The 24,687-nt window shown below is 40.0% G+C and overlaps 1 protein-coding gene across 2 annotated transcripts; it reads right to left on the reverse strand.

Annotated features, from left to right (window-relative positions):
- Positions 1-328: 328 nt before the first annotated feature.
- Positions 329-24,651, reverse strand: TMEM64 (transmembrane protein 64). 2 transcript variants are annotated; one of them, XM_035708319.2, is made up of 3 exons: positions 23,863-24,651; positions 9,482-9,637; positions 329-3,469 (listed from the first exon to the last, which is right to left on the reverse strand). In XM_035708319.2, the coding sequence occupies exons 1-3, from the start codon at positions 24,649-24,651 to the stop codon at positions 3,278-3,280; spliced, it is 1,137 nt and encodes a 378-aa protein (XP_035564212.2). In that variant the 3' UTR covers positions 329-3,277. The 2 variants fall into 2 exon arrangements, with proteins under 2 accessions (XP_035564212.2, XP_048959931.1); XM_049103974.1 differs by lacking the exon at positions 9,482-9,637.
- Positions 24,652-24,687: the final 36 nt, after the last annotated feature.

Consider the following 24,687-nt stretch of genomic DNA (forward strand, 5'->3'; position numbering starts at 1 on the left):
TAGTCCCACAAATTTTGACATAAGTAAGCCATACATAGCACCTTCCCCAGGAACAGTCCAAATCAGCGTCGCACATTTAACACACACAGAACTGCTGGGACTTGCTGGAAGCTGTACCACTTAGCTCAGTGACAGCAAGGATAAGTAAGAGAAACTACTGAACTTAGCCTCTCAAGGAGAGAAATAAAACATTAGAGTCATATCTGACCCTATCAAAGCAAAGTCATCTTAGGAAGGTTTGCAGTTGGTTACGAGGTACATAAAACGAGTATGGCTGGCTCTGGATAAATCCACACAGTCACTTTTGAACACAAACTCAAAACACATGTTCTAATGACAGAGATCTGGTTCTATTATTTTCATAAACCAAAGGGTACAGATTTCAAGTTATTTCACAAATCAGATGATCAAATGAAAATGGACGTGAAAGCACTTAGTAAATTATGTACACGTTTTAAAAAGATGTGCTCTTTAAAAACAATTTACATGACAAAATTTGGCAAAGAGTAAACAAAAACATTTAACAATAAACCAAAATATATGGAAACTAAGGAAAAGGCCCAAAAGAGTTAAAAATGGAATGTATCTTTCATCAGATTTAGAAATTAGGTATGTTGTATGCTTTTTAAAATGTGCATAAAACAACTTCATACTGCAAAATAAAAACATTTTATTTTACAAATACACACTCTATAACGGGAGGCATTATTTGGGCAACATAAAAGGAACCTGTAAAATCTGTTACTGCCATAAATCTGGGATGCAAGGTTAAAGATGGGGTGAATAAGGCATGGCAATGCTTCATAAAATTTATAGAGAGCACATCCAATACCCAGTAACCAAATTCAGCTATCAAATAACATGAATATAATAGGTTGCTGTTTACCTGGAGGCCAGAAATAATCAAGAAAAGGAAAACTGCAGCTTTACATTAGTAATTTAGAAATAGTAAATCCATACTATTTTAAGTAAAAATGGATGATTTTATTATATAAAATTATAATTGGCAGCATATGGAAAAATTATTTCTCTTCTACCTTTTATATATTTAAGTATGAAGCAAAATGCAATAATTGGAAGAACTCATTACAAACTACCAAAAGGTATTTATTTGGTGAAATTATTCAAGTTACAAAATGCTAAGTAAATAAATGCACTTCAAAATACATGAAGTGTAACACAAGTCTGAAAGGAATGATCTTAAATGATTCCTCTAACAAAAACTAACCAACAAACAAGAAGCACAAGAAAAATATTGTCAAGGTTAGGCAAAGAAGAATAAATCAAGCATATTGTTCATTGAGATTATTAAACTAAAGTTACTTTTAAAAATAAAAATAATTAGGATAAAAAAAAGAATAAGAATATTCTAATATCTTATTTTTTTTTTCTATCAATGAAAGAAAGAAGGATTTGGAGGCCAATTAACTACTGTAGACTCTCGGATCAGGTGCACTGAGTTCTTCTTGATGTGGACATATCAGTGAACTTCACTGTGACCCAAAGGTGAGAAAAGTTATACATGATGAAGGAAAGGAAAACAATTATAACTGCAATCAAGCAAAAAACTTACGCGTTAAAATTATCGAGTGCAATGTGTCTCTAGCAGAAGACTAGAATACTCTGCTTCCAAAGAATTCTTTTGCACTTTAATAAATCAGGGCAAAGGTTTTACCCTAATAAAAGGCAAATGGGGGATCCCTGGGTGGCTCAGCGGTTCAGCGCCTGCCTTTGGCCCAAGTAGTGATCCTGGAGCCCCGGGATCGAGTCCCGCATTGGGATCCCTGCGTGGAGCTTGCTTCTCCCTCTGCCTGTGTCTCTGCCTCTCTCTCACTGTGTGTGTCTCATGAATAAATAAATAAAATCTTAAAAAAAAAAAAAAAGAAAAAGAAAAGAAAAGGCAAATGGGAGGTCTCTGATAAGGTGGAATTTTCATGGCAAAAAAAAAAAGAGATACCAACCGGAAAATTTGCATTTGTATCTATAATCTGGGTTGTAAAAAAATGAATCAAGTTCACAATTAAACCATTTTAAAAACAAGGTGATATATGAGTAATACATAGGTCATATTAATCATATGCCAAATTATTGTATGCTATACTCCTAAGTGCTACTAATAAATACACTCAATTCATGCTACAAGAGAAAGAATTGAGACTTAATTTCACATTTCAGAATTCCTGAGTCTTATCAGAGAAAAACAAGTACCAAAAAACAAATCAAATAAACCTACCTTATTGTAGGGCAAATAATACAAATTTGGGTATTAACGTTATAGTTTTAAAGCTGAAGACTATGGGGACATATATGTAATTCAGTGGACTTATAAACATGATTTTAAAGCTTGGTTTTTTTAAAAAGGCGATTTGATCAAACAAGGCCACCTGAGTGACATCTTCAATGATGGTAAGCCCATCATTTTAAAGGAAAAAATCTTTATCTCAAAGCCTAATGATGAATATAAAAAGAAAAAGAAGTTTATTTTACTAAAACTTTTTAGTAAGACTGCAATGGGACAGCCCTTTGATGAAAGATCTAAGGAGAGTAAAGCCGATGAAATGAAGTTAGAACATGGGTTCTAATTTGAGCCACCACCCATTAAATGATTTCCCTTTTGCTTTGCATATTACACAGTGAAAATTAAAAAGTATCTTAAGAGCACTTCAGTCCCACAATGTAGGATTTAAGCTTGTGTGAATAGGTGTAAATGGCCCTGCAATGATGCTTGCAAAAATACATTCAACCAAAAGTTAATGTCTATTTCTAACTTAGTCTGGAAAACGGAAGCAAAGTGGTCCCATTTAAAACAAAAAGCAAAACAAAAAAACCACTACATTTTCTGAAAAGGACAAAGAACATCTAAATAATATCATACATTTAAAAGTATATACTTTTACTCATCATTTTAAGTAGGGAAGATGCTTACAACTAATATTCATGGACTTTATAAATAAAGACACTAGGCAGAAAAATATTTGGGTTATTTCTCTGTTCATAAGTACCCAGAAAGAAAACAATTAAAAAAACACTAAAGTGCAGACCTATAGGCCATTGAGGGCATAATAAATGATCAAGAGGTGCAGCCCATATTTGCATCTACATTTACACTTACATATCCAGAAAATGATCTTCCTTTAAAAAAATTGTGCAATTTAAAAACTAGTCAGTTTTGTTTGTGCCGTAATACAATTAGAACTTGTCTCTGCCCACTAGAGTAAGGTGACCACTAGACCTTGGACAGCACACTAGCTCTTGACAATCATACATTTCATTAGAGTCATACAATATTGATTCCACCTCCAGAAAATGTTAGGGTCCTCTTGTTGTAGAATGAAGAGCCACTGGTATTTGGTTGATTGCCTTTAACCAGAGAGGTTTTCAGTTCCATTTCACAAGCTACAATAGCTGCATTCAATTCCACTTGAGCTCGATGAACTACATAAAACATGAGGCCTATGCTTATAATAATCTGTGAATAAAAACAAAACATTAAAGTTAATAATATTTTACACAGAAAAAAGAGGGAGGAATAAACCCAATAAATTTGGATTAGAAATGTTTCAAGCAGGACGCTACTCAAATATGGTCAGGTAAGAATTTTAAATAGGTTATCACCATTGCCATTTATGCTTTCCTCTGCTGCTTCTACTGGGAGTAGAGGCTACAACATATAAGTGACCAACATAGGGTATCAGGTTAACCCAAGGCAAGCATATACATCCCTTTTAATCTATATAAATGTTTGCTTGATACAAATCAAACTTGCCTCTTTGTACCAAAAAGCTTCTTTCAAGGAAAAAAAAAAATGTCTACAACAGAGGTCTGCTGGCTGAATTTTATTCATGTAATTAATGTAATATCATATCTTGCATGACTATAAATGTCCATAGGTATTCCTAAGTCCATTTAGAGAGAAGCACTACCATATGCACATGAACTACCTTCGTGTAGCCAAAACTTAAAATATTAAGAACCACTTTATTTTTTTTTAAATGTTTTTTAATTTTTATTTATTTATGATAGTCACAGAGAGAGAGAGAGAGAGGCAGAGACACAGGCAGAGGGAGAAGCAGGCTCCATGCACCGGGAGCCTGACGTGGGATTCGATCCCGGGTCTCCAGGATCGCGCCCTGGGCCAAAGGCAGGCGCTAAACCGCTGCGCCACCCAGGGATCCCTAAGAACCACTTTTAAAAAATGAAATGCCAATAAACTTCAAAAGAAATTGACAAGAGATCGTGAACATGAAATTGTGCTTAGGGAAAAAACAAAAATAAAGGGAAACATGGTGATAAAAAAAAAAAAAAAGGCGAGTCAAAGGGATACTAGAAAAAGCACTGAAATGAAAGTCAGGTGCTGGTCTAGGTTTAGCCACTCAACTAGTGATATGATTTCACATCACTATGTGTGCTTCTCCCACTGTCCAATAGGAAGTTGTGATTCCTCTTTATGTGTTTTTTTTAATTTTTTTTAATTTTTTATTGGTGTTCAATTTACTAACATACAGAATAACCCCCAGTGCCCGTCACCCATTCTCCTCTTTATGTGTTAATGTGCTTTAACATTCTATGTTCATCACAATGTTTAGGCAGTACATATCTTCTAAATGGTACTTATTCCAAAACTTCATTTGTAAATCAGTTCTTCAGAGTTTGGAGCAAATATTCTCAGTGCAACAAGGTTATTAGAACAGGTGATGTTTAATGACCCAGTAAGTTTCAAAGGCTGCTCTAACCATAGTGACCCTAAAATATAACACTGTTTCAATTAAACATGCTCATAATTTTAATAGTTTTTGTGGGAAAGCACTGAGGGTAGTGGGAGAAGGATAGAGGCAGAGCACACGGGGGGGGGGGGGGGGGGGCGGGGTTCCAAGAGGGGAATTTGGAACTCGTTGGGGGGGGGGGCACTAGTAAGTGGGTATCCATTCCTCAATATAATTCTGAGCAAATTAGGTATTTTAAAGGTGGGCCTTCAAATCTTCTGTTTGTTCTCTAACAGGTTAGTTCTCTTTAAAAAAAACAAGATCTGCTTTCTGAAAACCCAAGGTTTGATACTTATCAGTGTTATGGTGATGCCATGAAAAGACATGGAAAAGATGTTAGAAACGATTTAGGAAGGGTGTAGATGAGATGCTAAGCTCTGCCTCAGACATGCTGCATTTGAGGTGCCTAACAGATACCCAAACCGTTCAGGGAATGGGTCCAAAGCTATGGAAAGAAGGCTGAGCTCTTGTATTAAGGTAGTCCTTACACAAATAAACATGATAGCAGCCACCACAGTAACAGGATTTGCCAAAAAGGAAAGTTTTCAGAGTAAGAACAGAAAGGAACACCAATTTTGGGGTGAAAAGAGGAAGAGATGCTGATAAATGAACCAGGTAAGCAGGAAAAAAAAATTCTAAGTAGCTAAGGGAAGAAAGTGTTTTTTTTTTTTTTAAGTTTTTTTAAAAATTTATTTATTCATGATAGACAGAGAGAGAGAGAGAGGCAGAGACACAGGCAGAGGGCGAAGCAGGCTCTATGCAGGGAGCCTGATGCGGGATTTGATCCCGGGTCTCCAGGATTATGCCCTAGGCCAAAGGCAGGCACTAAACCACTGAGCCACCCAGGGATCCCGGGAAGAAAGTGTTTTAAAAAGGTTTAAAAAGTTTTAAAAGTGTTTAAAAAAGGTTTTTTTAATAAAAGGGCATGGTTAACAGAATCTTAGGTTGCTAAGAGATCAAGCCAGAAGAGAACTGGAAAGTACATCTGATTTCAACAAAGTTAACAATAGGGATCCCTGGGTGGCGCAGCGGTTTGGCGCCTGCCTTTGGCCCAGGGCGCGATCCTGGAGACCCGGGATCGAATCCCACGTCGGGCTCCCGGTGCATGGAGCCTGCTTCTCCCTCTGCCTGTGTCTCTGCCTCTCTCTCTCTCTCTGTGACTATCATAAATAAATAAAAATTAAAAAAAAAAAAAAAACAACAACAAAGTTAACAATGACATGACAGCCACATCAAGTACGCTCAGATCTAGCAGAAAATTTTTTTTCAGGTTCCTAGTGAGCGTACACTGGCTACATCTTTACATGGGATTTTCCCCAGATGCCCTTCTAGACAGAGGGCCCAGCAATTTGTACTGATTTTTTTTTTTTTTTTTACCAACACGCCACCACCGTAGTAAAATGTAAAAAACAAAAAACAAAAAAACTTGTTTTAAAAACAAGAGAATCAAACATAAGTAAAAGGACAATCCTTCTACACAAAGGCATCTATCTCTTCCACTGTCAAGTGGAGAGCAAGCTGAGAGCCTGAGCAGAACAGAAGATTATTAGTGGGTTTCTTAGACGAAAATTAAAGGTTTTCTCATTTGAAGGCTTCTGATTTTTCTGGTAAGCAAAGGAGGTGATCTGTTGAGACTGACGAGGAAAAATGGGGATAAAGGAGTCAAAATTGTGAGGAGCTGAGATAGGTTTGCAATAGTCATTAAGGAAATGAGGGAGTGGGAAGACAAAGGAAACAGTTGGGAAATGGGGTAATGTTGAGAAACCAGCAGAAGGTTTGTGACAATGAATTAAATATTACCAATCTGGTTGTATGACTTCCTGAAAACAACAGGTGCAAAGCATATCAAAACTTGGATTCATCCAGGGTTTTGGCTGGTGGGTACACAGAAAAATATAGGGCATGGAGAAGAGTAACGGAATTGAGAGATCACAGAATCCAAGTTGGATCTATTTTGTATTGCTTAATTTTACAGATACTGGATTCTATTTAGGTGGCTATAAAGCTCAGAGGCAAATTTGTGGCTTTCTAGTAAAATATGAGAAACCTCATGAATATACTTTACTAACTTTATTATTATTTTTTTACTCTACTAACTTTAACCTAAGCTTCACCCTTTTCTCCTATGTACTTCCCTCTTCAAGAGGACTTATATGCCCTCCTGTTTTATTCTCCTGTGTATCTTTTGTAAGCTGAATTAAACCCCTTCTGAAATATACGAGGCGAGGCTATAAGTAACATCAATAAATAAAACTGAGGCATAAATACAACTTTACTTTTTGTTGTTGTGGTAGTTACTGTTGTTTTTCACAGATGTCTGGGTTAAGAAATATTTGCTCTTTTTCTCCCATCTTGTATACTAAGCTTAAATTTGTCAGCTCAAAGGGGTAAGAACTTGATGGGGAAAAAAAGAAGGTCCTATATTTTTAGAAACACTTCTGACAAGCATGTGAACTATTTTGTTTTAGTATAATTCTACCAATTACAGTTGAATGATTCACTAAGATGCATAGAAATATAAAGTATCAAGTAGTAAAAATCATATGAAACCTACTGAAAATAACAAGTTCTAATTATTCAAACATAATGTAAAGGGGAAAAGATACTTCAAATGGATTATTCATTTTCAGGAAACTAGAAAAACATAAAAGGTACTTAAATTTATACTAAAAAAAATCTGAGAATGCAGTGTATGTTGGACTGTTATAGTACCTCAGGATAATTATAAACATAAATTACCATGTAGATATAATGCATAAAAAGTTTAGGATGTCATTAACCTACTACATTAATAAAAATAAATCAACTATAATAAAAACTCTAAACCTAGATTTAGGTTCTTTATGTGTGTGTGCGTGTGTGTGTGTGTATATATATATATAAACTTTGTATAAAAAAAGTAAAAAAAAAAAAAAAAAGGGATTCCCTGAATGTCAAAAATATTACTCGGGATCCCTGGGTGGCGCAGCGGTTTGGCGCCTGCCTTTGGCCCAGGGCGCGATCCTGGAGACCCGGGATCGAATCCCATGTCGGGCTCCCGGTGCATGGAGCCTGCTTCTCCCTCTGCCTGTGTCTCTGCCTCTCTCTCTCTCTCTCTCTGTGACTATCATAAATAAAATTAAAAAAAATATTACAAAATTTTTCCTAAAACTAGCCATTTAGTTGATAAGCTTTATTTATAGTTCAATGTAAATATTCCTGGGTTTACTCTGTTTACTGAACTTGTACTCAAAAACAGAAAGAAAATCAACTCTGGCTTTACCAGTGATTTTAATACAATATAGTACCTGAAAAGTTGAGAATACTGCTAACACTAAATTTCCAATATGATATCGTACGTTTAAGAATAAAACTTAAAACTATCAAGTTAAGGGACCAATAAGATGTTGGCTACCTCAGTGTTATCCACTCAGTAAACGACAGTCCTCATTATGAGTATAGTTTACAGAGTCAAATGCCTTGGTTCATATCGTGATTCTACCCCTTGCAGCTGTGACTTTAGACAAATTACTCTCCACTGGTGTGCCAATAAACTAGCTCTTGGAGATGAGATAGGAATCTTGATTTGGAGCACCTGCCATTTTCCATGGTCTAAATACTCCTGCCACGATCAATTTCAAGTTACCACTGCTGATGTCAGGAGGAGTTGGGAAGAAATGTACACAATTGGCTGGAGATAATAAAAGTACATACCTCCTAGCCTTTGGGTAGGGATTAAATGAGCTTAAATATACAGCATATAAAGCTCTCAGTAAAAGCTACTATCAACGTATTGCTAAATCATCAAAAGTTATGGTGATTTCATATTTTGGTAAATCTCAGGAAGGACATGTAACACGACTAAAGAAATGGATTTTTTAAACTCTTCCTGTTGCAACTTAAAGGAACTGAGTAAATATGCCTACATAGCAGAATTTTTTATCAATCTTGTAATTGTAGGTATACTATAATTTGCATGTCAATTTGTACCAGTCCATTACACAAATCTTATTTGAATTTGGAATGGAATGGAATAAAGCAATACTTTCTTAAAAAAAAAAATTTGTTCTACATCAAATTGTACTAGAAAAAAATTTCCATTGCCAGTATAATACTCTTTTAAAATTACCAATTGCAGAGTTTAATAATTTGAAGAAAAGGTAAGATAAAAACCCAACTTTACCAAATCTCACTAAAATTATCTTCAGATAGTATTAACAACACTTCACAAAAACTCAAAAAAGAATGAGAACTTTGAAAATCACTGAAAAAAGAACCTTATTTTTCTCAATCTCTTTTTTATTTAAAGAATTTTTGTTTATTTTTATTTGTTTTTTAAAGATTTTATTTATTTATTCATGAGAGACACAGAGAGGCAGACAAACAGGCAGAGGGAGAAGCAGGCTCCCTGCAGGGAGCCCGACATGGGACTCGATCCCAGGTCTCCAGGATCACACTCTGGGCTGAAGGCGATGCTAAACCGCTGAGCCACCTGGGCTGCCCAAGAATTTCTAATAAGTTTCAATTCAGTTCAATAAACTTCCATATATCCACACAATTAAAATGTAAATGTCAAAATATAAAGTATAATTGAAAGAGAACAAAAAAAGATATAAAAAGGGAAAAATCCTCCTAAATTATTTTCAATGAAATACATTAGGCTTAAATCAGCAATGCCATACAAAAAGAAAATTAAAAAAAAAAATCAAAATAAAAAAGACCTTTGGCCTCAAACTCACCTGTAAACAAAAAACAAAATATCCACTAACACTCTGTTCTGCAATGACATCTTCCATCGTCCGCAGGGTGGTACCCAAGTAAGAATTCAGAAGCTGAGTAGGGAGCAGTCCAACCGAAGATGCCATCAGATAGTTGGGTAAGGAGAGATCAGTAATCTAGAAGAGCAGATTAAAGCAGATTGATTCATTATCAAGTCAGATTTCCATTTACATAAAACTTTGTACCAACTTAAAAGTACCAAATTTTGGTCTTTCCTAATTTGAGGGAGTAAAAATGGTATTTCGTGACTCTATCCTATGCATTCTAGTTTATATGGATATTATTTTTATTTTGGTATTAGTATTAAATATACATCTTCCTACTTGCATTTCTTTATGGGTTTCCTTGGTCAGAGTGTAATATAAAACAACACAAGTGCTTAGAGGTACACGAATAAGAAATGTATAATATAAATAAAACCATCAAACTAGCAAGAGAAGTAAAAGATTTTGAGTAATTATAGAAACATTCCTGGATAAGAATGTTGTGTTATTGTTGTTACTAGTGTTATTAATTTGGTGAATAACTTTTCTATATCCCCCCCTCGGTTTACTAGTATGTAAGGAGGTTATCGACCACTTTACCAAACTTTTTTTCTTTTTGCTAATATTAAGATGTTTGTTGTTGTAGGTTTTTTTTTTTTTTTTAAGATTTTATTTAGGGATCCCAGGGTGGCGCCCCGGGATCGAATCCCACGTCGGGCTCCCTGTGCATGGAGCCTGCTGCTCCCTCTGCCTACGTCTCTGCCTCTCTCTCTCTCTCTCTCTGTGACTATCATAAATAAATTTAAAAAATTTAAAAAAAATTTATTTATTTATTCATGAGAGACTCTGAGAGGGAGGCAGCCTGATGCGGGACTGGATCCCAGAATCCGGGATCACAGCCTAAGCCAAAGGCAGATGCTCAGCCACTGAGCTGCCCAGGTGCCCCAAGATCTGGTATTTTAAAAGAGTGACGTACAGTTACTCTAACTCCAATCTAACCCAATCTAATGAATGTGTAATTCCTACTTTCAATAAAGCTACATTCATCTCTACTCAGATGATTAGCTGGAGATCCACCATTGCTGGTTTGGAAAGAACACTACAGTGACTGGTTAACAATTTAACTAAATAATTACTGACTCCATACTGCCCAGGCCAAGATGTTCTGGCAGGTGCCTGCGAGAGACAGAAAGGAAGATGCGACTCCTACCTCAAAGGATTTACACACTGGCAAAGACACATCAACTACCTAAAAATAGGTGATAAGGGATTCTGGAGAAGGATCTTAAAGGGTAAACAGGGATTAATTTTAGCTGCAGGAATAGGGGCCAGAGGGCAACCATGTGGAAGAAGAGGCATTTGAAATGGACTCTGAAAACAAAACATGGTTTGGCAGGCAGAGACAGGTGGGAGGGGGAAGCTAAGGTGTTCTGAGAATGAGCAAGGACAACGTGGCACGGAAGGTACAGGATGTATCAGTGCGGTTGGCAGTGGGGTTTGGGTAGTTTACAGAGCACACGCAAGGGAACCCTATACAAGGCAAGTACTTGGGGTGACACTTGGTAGGGGCCTGCAGTGAAAAGGGAAACGAGTCTGTATCCAGGAGAAGAGCACCGGAGAGCCTCGTCAAAGAACGAGGTGAAGAGAGGCTCCTGTCAGTTTGGGGTACCTACAGCAACAGAGACCTTCCTACAGAACGAACACGCCAAATGTATAAAATGGGAACACACGGCAAAACGATGAATCACAAAAGTCATGATATTGCAGTTAATAGAACATTACATGTTTTGGAAGTTGTCTTTAAGTATTTAAGTTGCAAAATATCAGAATGCAAAGCTTCAGTCCATAGTCTTTAAATGTGATGAAGTTTCTCTAAGGAAAACATAAAACTGACATTCAGATGTGAAGTCAGTAATACCCAAAAGGCGATATTAAGCACATCTCCTAAGCGGGAAACAAGCCTGCAACTCAACTCTTTAACAAGACCTTTGTCCAAAGCAGAAATCAAATATCGCCAAGCCTTTTATTTTTTTTTTAATTATTATTTTTTTTCCTGCCAAACCTTTTATGACAAAAACCTCATCCTGGGGAAAAAGCAGGGGTCACTGTTTATATATATGTCCCTTCTGAAAAGCTGTATGTCTAAAGAGAGTAAAAAACGGATTTTGGCTAATCATTCTCGAGTTCTGCTGGAGTGTCAAATAATTTAACCAGTACGGCAACACACAGACACACACATTTTTCGACTGTTTACTGACTTCGTTGAGATGAACAGATTGCAAATTATTCCAGCATTTCCTCTAAGCTCATATCCTATTCAGGATGGGCATCCAGCTCCATTCTTTGAAGAACATAAATCTCAAACGGGGATGTCATTGCTATCCTGTGGCTCCGCTTCTGTGATCATTAAAACTCCAGGAAGAGTTTAAAAAGGATGCTTTTAATCCTCCAGAAGCACCGCAGAGGCACCTGCGTTCTTATTCCCGAAGGTACTGTGCTTTGCTTAGAGGTGTGATTTGTTTCTCTGGGCCAGTAGGGGTTAATGTAGACCATGACCTTATACCAAAGAGATCATGAAAACAGAGAGCCCATCTGAGAGGGGGAGGGGGAAAGAAAGAAGAAAAAAAGAAAAGAAAAATGCTTAACTCTAAAGAGCAAGAGCTGACTTATGTTTGGGGCTGAGAGTAAGAAAACCTCTATCTTCAGATGGATCACTCAGATGCTCCTGGAAGTGGGGACTGCTGCCCCTCAGGCACAGCACAAAGTATAGCTCCCCCCCAGAAAGCTCCCCCCCCCCCCCGCCGCTTCCTCAGTTTCCAAATATTTATGCAATGGCTTTACTGGCTTTAAGTGAATCCACTAAGAAACTATATAATTTTTATTTATTTATTTATTTATTTATTTATTTATTTATTTATTTATTTAATTTTTTTATTTATTTATGATAGTCACAGAGAGAGAGAGAGAGGCAGAGACACAGGCAGAGGGAGAAGCAGGCTCCATGCACCGGGAGCCCGACGTGGGATTCGATCCCGGGTCTCCAGGATCGCGCCCTGGGCCAAAGGCAGGCGCCAAACCGCTGCGCCACCCAGGGATCCCAGAAACTATATAATTTTTACACTGAATATCTTGACATGGATCTAATGAAGAATATAAAGGTGATCTGTGTTCAGGAGAGCTCGAATTTTACCCACAGTTCTGCGAATCTTAGTTTCAGCAAAGTATGCTTTCCTGAATTTTCTTGGCTTATACAATAAGGATGCTGTTTTTTTTTTTTAATACTTTTTATTTATTCACAAGAGACGCAGATTGAGAGAGAGAGAGAGAGAGAGAGAGGCAGAGACACAGGCAGAGGGAGAAGCAGGCCCCATGCAGGGAGCCCGACGTGGGACTCGATCCCGGGGTCTCCAGGATCACACCCTGGGCCGAAGGCAGGCGCCAAACCACTGAGCCACCCAGGTGTCCCAAGGATGCTGTTTAATCGAGAAAGTTGCAATGAAGGTAAATTCCAATTAAAAACATGTCTTATAATATATAGAAAAAAATCGTAAACCCCCAAAATAATTTTAAGAAAGGAATGGTCAAAGGAAACGAAAACGAATATGGTTTCATCTTTTCATCTAATTACTATTTATTTGACAAACTGTGTGTCTTACTGTATATATATCCTCAAAATACTATCGATATTTCACAAACAGTTGCAAATGGCAACTACAACTACGTATACGCGGACCTCTTCCAGGAAATACAGTCCAGTACTGTGACTGTACTGCTCTTCTGTACGAGTTTCTTTTCTCTAGCACACTCCACTATACGAATACAGTAGATAATACATTACCTGTATGTAGTAACAGACAAAATATCTGTGAATCGACTCCTTAAGCTGTCCCTAAGGCTTCCTAGGGCTTCCGGCCAACAGTAGGCTATTTGTAGTTAAGTTTTCGGGGAGTCAGAAGTTATATGTAGATCTGTGACTGAGCAGGGGCGGGGTGGGGGTCGACCCTGTGTCGTTTGAGGGTCACCGGTGGTTTTCACCTCCAGAAATATAAAAACTTCACCACCAGTATAAGAAAAAAAAAACATGAAAAAAAAAAAAAAAAAACCATGAACTTATTCACCCTTCCTTTTCCTTCCCTCCCCAAGATACCTCTCCCCCTCTGTCCCCAATCACAGTCCCTCTAGCCAGACACCTCAGAAGTCAGTGACAGGCTCATTCCTCCCTCATGCCCGTCTTGTCGGTCCACTTGCTAAATCCCTAAAAAACCTACCTACTGTCTGTTCTATCCCTATTCAGTCTCTCCTCTCTAGTTCCCACAGGGAGACCTCCCCACCACTCACCACCTATGCTAAATCCTGAAGAAATCTTTTAAAAATGCAAATCTAGTCCTGCATTAATCCTTTCCCACTGCCATCAGAGTAAGGTTGGGGTTCACTTCAGCAGGCAACGTGCTTGACGCCCCAGACTCTGATGATCTCCTGTTTCACATCACATTATGTTCCAGGCACATCAAAATTCTCTTGTTCTTAGAACACTCCTTGCTCGCTTTTCCTTCTGGGCCCTTGTACACTGTTCCTTCTGACAAGGAAACTTCTATCTTTCCTCCCACTCCTCTTACTTGGGCAAAAGTCCTGGTCCTCAACCTCAACCATATTTCACTGCTCAGTCATGGATGTCTCTAGCAAACCTTCCCTGAGCTCCCAGGCCTGTGTTAAGAATAGCTCTCAAGTTCTCTGATAGGACACTAGACCCTCCCCATCCCCTTCACACTAGAGAGTGACAGAAGATTTCACCATCTGTTTGCCCTTCGCCCTTTCTCCAGGCTACTAGTTCTGTCAAGAAAGGGACCTGTCTTGTTCTTCATTCTGTCTTTAGCCTCTAGCACGATGCCTACTATGTATTAGGTGCTAAACGTACCAATATTCATCGGATGTGGACTGTAACATCAAAACTACTTATAAACATGGAGACTTCTCATAATTCCTGTTTATAAAGACGTTAGGACAGAAAGTCCACTTGCAATTAGTTGTCCAAAAACCGAAAACACCTTCCCCCAACCCCTCAAAAGGAAATAATGTCATAAATGAAAATTATCAGCAAAATTTATGCCATACCATACCTAGGAATGTTATTGATCTCCTAGACTGCAAGCACTCTAAAGGATTTGAGATGAACTTTGCCTTATTTGCTGCTATGACTCTAGCATCTAGAATAGCAGTGGGTACAGGTTGGGTACCTACCAGTTACTTATTAAGTGAGTACTGAATGAGTACTAGAGGCATTTCCAGTAACCTCCGAGGTCAACCTAATGTCAAGCTTGAGACCCTCTTGTTAAGCAGCAACTGTGAAAGTACTGGGGAAAGTCTTGCTACTGGAAAGAAAAAAAAAAAAAACAAAAACAAGGCATGGGTTCTGAGAGACCCCACTCTAACAGCTGAAGAGGCCTTCAATGTATAGGCTTCTACGGACAAAGATGGTTAGGTCAGTAGGTCTACCTACAATTCAGAGGCCACCTTCATACATACAGACCTTTTCATTAGTTCAATGTACCTAAATTAGGAACTGCTTTTAATGGTTCGTAAATATTTTAGGAGTCACTGATCCATTTGAGAATCTGACTAATACACACACACACACACTAACCCTTTCCCCGAAAAAAAAAAAAACAAAAAACAAAAACACACACACACACGTTTCACTGCATATACTTTCTGGAACATACATTTAAAAGATCTTATTGGTAGAGCTGAAAAACGACACAGGCTTATTATTTTTACTCATCCAGCAAAAATTTATCTAATGCCTCTATATCTAAGACCCAGCTCTCAGCAGGGATAAAGATACAAAGACAGAAAACCATAGCTGACAGTGTCCATTTTGAGTCATTCTGTACCACACTTAATGACCAAAATGTTCATTACATCCAGTAAAAGGTCACAAGAATCACTCCCCATGTCATAAAAGGAAAGCACAGGCATTCATTAATGCAAAGTCTACAAAAATAAACGCCAAAATCTTAATGATTGTTTTCTTCTCTGTACTTAGCCATACTTCTCAATTTTTACAATGAACACTGCTAAACAAATACTGCAGTGAATCAGTATTAACAGTGAGAAGAAAGGATCATTAGATAATGCTGGAACGGTGACAAGTATCATGACCCATCATCTGCATCTGAGTCTATGGTCATAAATATAATACAGAATAAGAATTTAAGATGAGAAAACATTTTTATAAAACATACTACTGCCAAACTGTTAAAAGAAGGAGGCATGTTAAATTGTTGCTCAGAACATCTGCCTTCTTAAGAGCAAACTATGAGACCTTGTCTAACCTCTTTCTTTACGAATAAGAAGACGGGGCCAGTCATTAAATGACTTCACCAAAGTCACAGAGGAACTGAGACAGAACTATAGGTCCCCAAAAGTCCACGAGGCTAAGACTTTACCATAATTGTGGTCTTACAATCACGAGCCAGTCCAAAACTTTTATTTACTTGTAAAATTAATTTCAACTGTGACCTAAATTACTAAAACTCTTTTTTTTCTTGACTACTCAGTGCAAAGGTGAGGAAAATACATTAGTTCTATTTGCTTCAAGTTCATCTTTAATTACCTTTCGCTGTCATTTAGTTCGTACCCCGGTTTCACAGCTCCTTGCCCTCCCAAAACCAACAGAAGATCTTTCTGTTGCTGTTTTTAACCAATTATGGACCCACAAAAATAAGTGATTAACAGTTTGCTAACACATAATTCTTTAAAATGATTTCACTGAGAAGTGAGCCAGGGTGATGGGGCCAGGTCTTGTACTTTTAAATTTACTCATTTCTACTTTGTTTGCCTTCTACTCCCAGTACCCAGGTACTTATTGCTTTTGTTTTTAAAAAGATAATTTTCTTAAATGCAAAGGTAAGTAAGATATACAGGAGAGCTTAAGGGCCTCGTCCTACAGATGCAGGGGCCCAGGCTTAATGGTTGTTTTATTACAGTCACTGCTGAAGCTCTAATGCACACTTTTTCTATCAAGTGCCAGGTAAGAAATATTTTAGGCTTTGTAGGCCATAGAGTCTCTGCTGCAACTCTGCCGTTTTAGCTTAAAATGAGGCACAACCAGTACAAACATGAATGAGCATGGCTGTAGTCCAATAATGCTACTTAAAGGCACTGAAATTTGAATTTCATGTACCGTGCACACAATATTCTTCTTTTGACATTTTTTTCCCAATCATTTAAAGATGAAAAAAACCTTTTGGTTTGGGTGCCATACAAAATCAGATGGTGGACCCAGCCAGGGACCACAGTTTGTCGACCCCTGCTCTAAAGTCCTGGGATAATGTCTAATTCAACTGTATAGAGCCTTGCCCAGAGCCTGACACATAGGAGGTCCACCTTACATTTATGTGTTGGGCTGTAGGGCAAGTGTTCTGCACCTGGAATCAGGAAATCTCTGAGAAATTCAGCTCTTCTTGGACCAACAGCAGAACCGTGGGTAAGTTCGTTTCTATACCGTTTACTAACTGCGTGCTCCTGGGTTACTTTGCCACCTTGTGCCTCAGTAGTCTTAGTGGTAAAATGAGGCTTAGAGTTGAAAGGAGTGTCAAGCAAGTAACGTGCGCGTGTTAGAACAGCGCCTGACACTTCAGTGTAATACGAATATTTGTTAAGTTACAAAAGAAAAAAAAAATCTGAGTTCTGATGTCCTCTCTTTGGAATGCAGAGGATGGAAAGGAGGAAATGTTAAATAATCAGTCAACTATGTATTCGTCACATCACGTAGCAGGTATCATTAAACACATGTTCCAACAGAAAGTATGGCTTAAAAGAGCAACCATAACTTGCTCAAGATGTCACAGTAAATGTCAGAACCAAGTCTGATTTCAAGTGATAACCAGTCCTCTAAGTAACTTCCTCTTAGTCATGGATAGCTCCTCGAAGACCTGCTGTGATGATTAAGGGGTATCACATATGTAAATCTATACAACCTATGAATAAGACAATCTTTCATGGTATGCTTCATGTTTTTATTTTAGGTTTCAAAGATTAAATGATGATGGATACAAAATTTCCCATGGGGAATTATTTAAGGAAAGGAACCTATCAGATCTTTGACTTTTTTAAGCTTTTCCATGACCAAAGTAAAAAAAAGAGACAGAGACTATTTTTAGGATCTCCCCTCTGGAAGCTGCAAGTACCATTATGAATTCTGTTACCCATGTCAACCAATTATCACATGATACTTTTTGGATTAAAACCGACATTTCACAGAAGGCAACTTTAAACTACAGAAAGGGGCAGCCCTGGTGGCGCAGTGGTTTAGTGCCGTCTGCAGCCCCACATCGGGCTCCCTGCAAGGAGTCTGCTTCTCCCTCTGCCTGTGTCTCTGCCTCCTTTCTGTGTCACTCATGAATAAATAAATAAAATCTTAAAAAAAAAAAAAAAAAAAAAAAAAAAAAAAAACTACAGAAAGTCCAGATGTCTCCAAAGGGGCATCTGAGAGCAGATCTTAAGAGACTACTCTCATGCTCACTACATGTAGGATGTTTGGAATAATAACTGGGATGTTATTCCTGTGAATGTTTTTATTTTCCAACTTTACAGACAAGTTTCTTCTAAGGAAAAGGAAAGGAAAAAGGAAAACCTGACGTTTCAAAGCTACAGACAGGTTTGCTGTTTGAATCAGAAATATCACGTCTACCTCCTAGAATGCTGAGTATTAAAGAAGTTAACACATCAAAGAGCACTTAGTAATTGAGGAAAGGCAAGACACGGGAGAGAGGTATGTATGCTATGAGGGTTTGGAATTTATCCTTAGGGGAAGAGAAAACCCACCAGAGAGTTTCCCAATGGAGAGCAACAAGATCAGATTTGCATTTTAGGGGATGCCTGGGTGACTCAGCAGTTGAGCATCTGCCTTTGGCTCAGGACTGATTCCGGGGTCCTGGGATCGAGTCCTGCATCGGGCTTCCTGAAAAGAGCCTGCTCCTCCCTCTGTCTATGTCTCTACCTCTCTGTGTGTGTCTTATGAGTAAATAAAATCTTTAAAAAAAAAAAAAAAGATTTGCATTTTAGAAAGATCTTTCTGGAGAGAGAGAAAAGTTGGAAATTCTTGGTCCAAAGGCAAGGAGACCAGGTAGGAGGCAGAGATGCCTGAAACAGAGTAATGGTAGCAGGTCAAATAGAAGTTTTCAGGAGGTTAAGATCCATAGGACTCAGCCAATGATTAGTTGTGGGGGATGAGAGAGAGAGAAGGGAGATAATCAAGTGACAGAGTCATGGAGACTGCCACCAAACACCCCAGTCCTAGCTCCTTCCTGGCACATGCCTAGCTCTTTGAAGTTACCGCTTGCTGGCCAGGTAACTTGTTCAGGCCAGTAAAAAGTGAGATTATTTCCAGATGAAAGCTTGAAAAACCAGTGTGCAATTCACCATGTCACAGTAACGAAGTGAAAGATGATGGTTCTGTCAGCCTGGCTGACAAGTGACCCAGAGCAAAGATTCCCTGCCCCTTCCCCAAACCAAGCTGAACCTGATTCTGTGTCCACAGGTAAGTAAACCTTTACGTTTTAACCCATGGAGATTTAGGGGTTTTTACTACAGCATAATTTAACCTGTCCTGACTGCAGCTGTAAGAAATGCTCATCCGAGACATGTGTCCAGGTCAGAACAATAGGGACACACACAGAAACTATATGCCTATAAATCTGTCTTTATAGGCGGTAATAACTACAGATACAAGATTACATTAAAAGCGGGGGAGGTGGGAGCTTTAAATATTTCCCAGCTCCCCCCCCCCCAAAAAAAAGTGTTTTTTTAAAAAAGGAAAAAATTTCAATAGGTACCTGGGAAATTACATTTCTTTTGATCTAATAACTGCTACTATAAAGTATATGTATGTTTTTCTTATTTCAGTAGTTTCAAAAGTGGAGAGTGTCAGCTTCCTTATCCCTCTTTAGCACGCGTGGAAAAAGCAAAGCAATACAGTCCGTAATAGTCACAAAACAAAGGAGAGATCCCTCCCTTCTTCTATATACTAACCTTTACGATCCAGTTCCTGGGTCTAAAGTGTAAATACCACTACCCTCACCACTAATAACTGCTAACAGTGACTGAGAATTGCCTGTGTGCCGGGCAAACACCTAAAGCCTTCACTGCACCAGCTTACTGCCCCCTCATAACTCAGCATGGGCCAGTCCAGGACTATTTCCAAAGCCTATGCCTCTCGTGACCACTACATCTTACTTCCTCTTTAAGGTAAGCTCAGATTAATTTCTTTAATCACGAGCATTAAGAAAATGACTTTTAGCTGGAATAGAGGAGAAAGGGGTGGGAGGGGGAGGATTTTTTTTTAAAAGACAGGAAGGAAAGAAGACAAGAGAGCCATGCCCGGAAAGTGGGGAGCTGTGGGCAGGCAGAGGGGTAGGGGTAGAGAGTTTGGAGATAGAACGAAGATGGAATGAAGCCAGAGAGGGCACAAGTTCAGAAAGTCAGACTAAAATAAGTATCAGCCTGGGCCGCCTGGGTGGCTCAGTGGTTGAGCCTCTGCCTTCGGCTCAGGGCGTGATCCCGGGGTCCTGGGATCGAGTCCCCAAGCCGGGAGCCCGCTTCTCCCTCTGGCTCTCTCTGCGTCTCTCATGAATAAAATCTTTTAAAAAAATAATAAAGTAAGAATCAGCCTACACTAAGCTTTCTTTTCACCCACATACCCTGGGAGAACTCAGTAAACTGTTTTGGTTGAAAGAGCTAATAAAAAAAAAAAAAGAAAGAAAAGAAAGAAGAGAAAGAAGAGAAAGAAAAGAAAGGAAAGAAAAGAAAGAAAAGAAAAAAGAAAGAAAAAAGAAAAGAGAAAAGAGAAAAAAGAAGAAAAAAGAAAAAAGAAAAAAGAAAAGAAAAGAAAGAAAAGAAAAGACATCGCTAAAAAGCAGGTAGTTAAGAAATGAACAAGATGTAACAGACTATATCCCCCGGCTCTACGATCCCCCCTGCTATGGCTATGAGTAAAATTTAACAGTATGACAAACCTTATCAGCCCATCCTGGTTTCAAGCTCCCCCCTTGGTGGTTGAGTGACCCTGAGAAAGTCCCTGGAGGGCTGAGCCTCTGTTTCTCTCACAGTAAAATTATGCCAATGATATCTATTGCAAGAGGCTGTTTTCCATTTTTTTCCTTCTTTTCTCTTGACCCCACAGCACCAACTTCAAAGAGTTACCCCTTGTCAAGTGCAGTTTCAACTACATAACTACCTTACGTTATTCCCAAGCACAAAGTATAACTTCTTTGTATTCATGTAATGTTAAAACATTAAAAAAAAACTATCTTATTTAAAGATTTTATTCATTTATTTGAGAGAGAGAGAAAGAGAGAGAGAGAGAGAGAGAGAAGAGAGGGTGAAGGTGAGGGGGAGAGAGAATCCTTAAGCAGACTCTCCACTGAGTCCAGAGCAAGATGATATGGGGCTCAAGGCCAGGACCCTGAGGTCAGAACCTGAGCCAAAACCAAGAATTGGATGTTTAACTGACTGAGCCAACCAAACACCCCAAAATGGTCTTATTTTTAATTAACAAATATGAGTTCTCATTATATACCCAGGACTACAGTAGCTACTAAACATACAGTGAAGAAATGGAACCATGGGTTGGGCCCCTATCATCAAACCATAGGGCATAGGTTTACCTTACCATTTACTTAGTACCCAAGTGACCTCGGGTAAGAAAAATAGTAATGGTGACAAAAACCAACACGTGTTTGTTAAGCTAGGTTCTACTGCATGTATTTATCTTGTGTAATTGTCCCAATAATAATCCTATGATGTAAGTAACCACTAGTTTCCCCATTTTGCAAATAATGAACTGACCACAAAGAGGATGAGCAACTTGACCAAGGTCAACAGGTTCTGTGCAGACAGTAGGACTCCAGAGCAGTCAGTCCTGTGCTCCAAACTGTTAAACAACAGTCTACACTATACTCATAAATACACTGTGCAGGGATGATTTAAAGATTAGAAATGACATTTGGGAAGAGCTTAGGATAGGAAGCACACAGTAGGTGAACAAGAAAAAGCACAAGGAGCGCAGCCCAGGTGCCTCAGCGGTTTAGCGCAGTTTTCGGCCTAGGGCGTGACCCTGGGGACCAGGGATCAAGTCCCTCATCGGGCTTCCTTGCATGGAGCCTGCTTCTCCTCCTGCCTGTGTCTCTCATGAATAAATAAATAAAATCTAAAAAAAAAAAAAAAAGGCAAACTAACAGAACGAAACTCTTTACCGCTCCTTAGTCCCAACCCTCTTCCAAAGTCTTAGAACACTTGATCCATTATTATCCAAGGTTGGGTCAAAGTTCATGTTTATACTTAATACTATAAGTTGTTGTAAAAGGGAAAAATTTAAGGCAAAAAACATATCAAACTACCAAAAACACTAAACTTCCCCTCTACAAAAAGAAAAAAGACCCCTATCTCTTTTCACACCTCCATGACTCTCATTCTACAGTCATTGCTATTGAGTAGAATCAACATGAGATTTGCAAAAGGAATTTAAAAATTAAGAAAAAAATTCTTGATTTCATCACAAATGGTAGGGTTAGAATTCTTCTTCTTTCTTTCGCTCCTCTCTGCTCTTATTGCTTCTTCCTCCTGTCCGTCCTTCCTCTTTCTTTCTTTCTTCAGTTCTTTCTTTCCTTTCTTTCTTTCTTTCTTTCTTTCTTTTCTTTTCTTTCTTCTTCTTTCTTTCTTTCTTCTTCTTCTTTCTTTCCTTCTTTCTTTTCTTCTTTCTTTCTTCTTTCTTTCTTTTTTAGGTAAACTGCTAGTTTATTGAAATTGCTTAACCTGGTGGTTACAGCTTGTGAAAGTAATATGTTGGTGCGCTAGCAATTGGTGATAAAAATCATTCAAAATAATGAATCAGGAGATATTTAAAAGGATACCACACTCCTAAAAACACCAATTTTTATCTTTTAGGAATCAGCGGTTGGAAATACTAATACAAAACAAGATGCGGAAGTTTCTAGAGACTAACAATTTATTTTCGAAACAATACAATGTGTCAGAATCACTACCATAGTATAAAATACATCTATTCCTACAGTTTTGAGTGCTGTAACCCTTTACTTCCACACACATTATTTAAGTCAAGCTGAAGGGTTGAGTTCCTGGAAATCACTATATGAACTCTATGAATCATTGAATTTGGGGAACTCAGTAACCTAGCTCAATCCCTTCACCTTAGGAAAGAGGAAAGCAGGGACATAGAGTCACTGATGCGTTCGTTCCAAAGTCAGGAAGTTGTCAAGACTGGGTTCTTTTCCTCCAGTCAGATGGTCTCCTCACTAGCAGTATTTCTATTCCTCAATCAGTTGCACCGAGCTAGAGAAAACTAAGTTGGATAAGCAGAACATATGGATACCAGGCCAAAAAAAAAAAAAAAAAAAAAAAAAGTGTAGAAGGGGTGTATAAAGAAAAAAAAAAAAAAACATGCTTACTAGGCAAAAGGTTATCTGTCCTATTTTGTTGTATCCCCTACCTAGTGATTTCAAAACCAAGTTCCTCCAAAGAAAAATAAGCGGGACGCCTGGGTGGCTCAGTGGTTGAGCGTCTGTCTGCGGCTCAGGGCCTGACCCCAGGGTCCCAGGATCGAGTCCCTGCAGGGAGCCTGCTTCTCATCCCTCCACCTGTGTCTCTCACAAATAAATTAAATCTTTAAAAAAAAAACAAAAGAAAAAATAAGCAAGAGGATGTCCCCTTTTGCATTCTATCAGAGCAAATTCCTTTATGAAGAAAAGACCTCTCAACAAATTTTAGGAGCCTGCTTCCCCCTCTTTCTGTGTCTCTCCTGAATAAATAAATCTTTAAAAAAAGAAAAGAAAAAAAAAAAAAAAAAAGAAGCAGGGGGATCTCCCCTTTTGCATTCTACCAAAGCAAATTCCTTTATGAAGAAGGGACCTCTTAACAAATTTTGGGAGACTGTCATACGGACTCTGGAGCTACTCCCTGCGCTGTTTACCCAAACACTTCCTTCAGCCGTGGGTCGTTAAAAGAAAAAAAAAGAAAAAAAAAAAAAAAAAACCCTGGACGCCTTTTTTTAATTTTCCTGGATGCATTTTTGCAAGCAAGAGGAAAAAGCTAGGCGTGTGAAACCTTTGCTCTCTGGAGCCAAAGCTGCTGCAGAAAAAAAAAAAAAAAAAAAAAAAAAGGCCAATGGGTAAAATGTGCATTTTTCAGTCGTCTCCCCCTCGGAGGGGGGAGCTGCCTGTTAGCCAGACTGCCCTGCGCCCGGGAGGGGCCGCCGTCCCGCAGCGCGTCTCCCGCGGAGGCCCCGCCGGGGGTCTCGGGCGCGGGTCTCGGGGCGCGCAGGGGGCGGGGGCCGCACTTACCGAGAACACGGCGTTCTGGAGCCCGAAAGGTATGGGGGTGAGCCTGGCCAGCGCCACCACCTTGAGGCCGCTCCCGCCCTCCACCACGCGGACCACGGCGCTCAGCCGGCCGCTGCTCTGGATCCTGGCGGCCACCCAGGCGGCGAGCAGGCGCCTGCACACCACGTGCGCGACGAAGGTGCCGATGAGGACGCCCACCACCATCAGCCCCATGCCCAGCACGAAGCCGTACAGGTAGCCGGCCGCCACGTTGAGCACGATGTAGCCCCAGCCGCAGGGGAAGGACACGACGATGAAGCCCACGACGAACAGCAGGACGCCCAGCAGCGAGTCGAGGCTCTCGGCCCAGAGCAGCAGGTGCTGCAGGTAGCGGCGGACCAGCGCCAGCGAGGCGAAGCACAGCGCGGCCAGCACGCACACCAGCGCGGCGCTGCGGCACCAACAGGTGCTGCCCGGGCAGCAGCAGCGCCAGCCCCTCGCCTCCGCCACGCCGCCCAGCGCGCCGCCGCTCCCGGGGCCGCCCGCCGAGGCCCCGCCCGGCGCCGCCAGCTCCGAGGCCGCGGGCGCTCCGGGCCGCTCCAGGCAGGCGCCCAGCAGCACGCCCGAGGCCGAGGCCGCCGCCGCCGCCGCCGCCGCCGCGCCCGCCCCGCCCCCGCCCCCGGCCCCGCCCCCGCCGCCCCCGCCCCCGCCCGCCGCCCGCGGCCCCGCGCGCCCCGGGAGCCCCGGGAGCACCGCGGGCGGCAGGAGCCGGGGCAGCGCCTGCAGCAGCCGCCCGCCGGGGCCCCGCATGCCTCGGCCGCCGCGGGCGCTCAGCCCGCCAGCCCC

Source organism: Canis lupus, chromosome 29 (genome assembly GCF_003254725.2).
Source record: "Canis lupus dingo isolate Sandy chromosome 29, ASM325472v2, whole genome shotgun sequence".
Taxonomy (NCBI): domain Eukaryota; kingdom Metazoa; phylum Chordata; class Mammalia; order Carnivora; family Canidae; genus Canis; species Canis lupus.

Coding starts and splice junctions, on each gene's coding strand:
- TMEM64 (XM_035708319.2), bottom strand. CDS start 24,651: ATGCGGGGCCCCGGCGGGCGGCTGCTGCAGGCGCTGCCCCGGCTCCTG. Junction 9,638..23,862: donor TCCAGAACGCCGTGTTCTCG/GTAAGTGCGGCC, acceptor CTGCTCTTCTAG/ATTACTGATCTCTCCTTACC. Junction 3,470..9,481: donor ATTTTGTTTTTTGTTTACAG/GTGAGTTTGAGG, acceptor TTTTATTCACAG/ATTATTATAAGCATAGGCCT.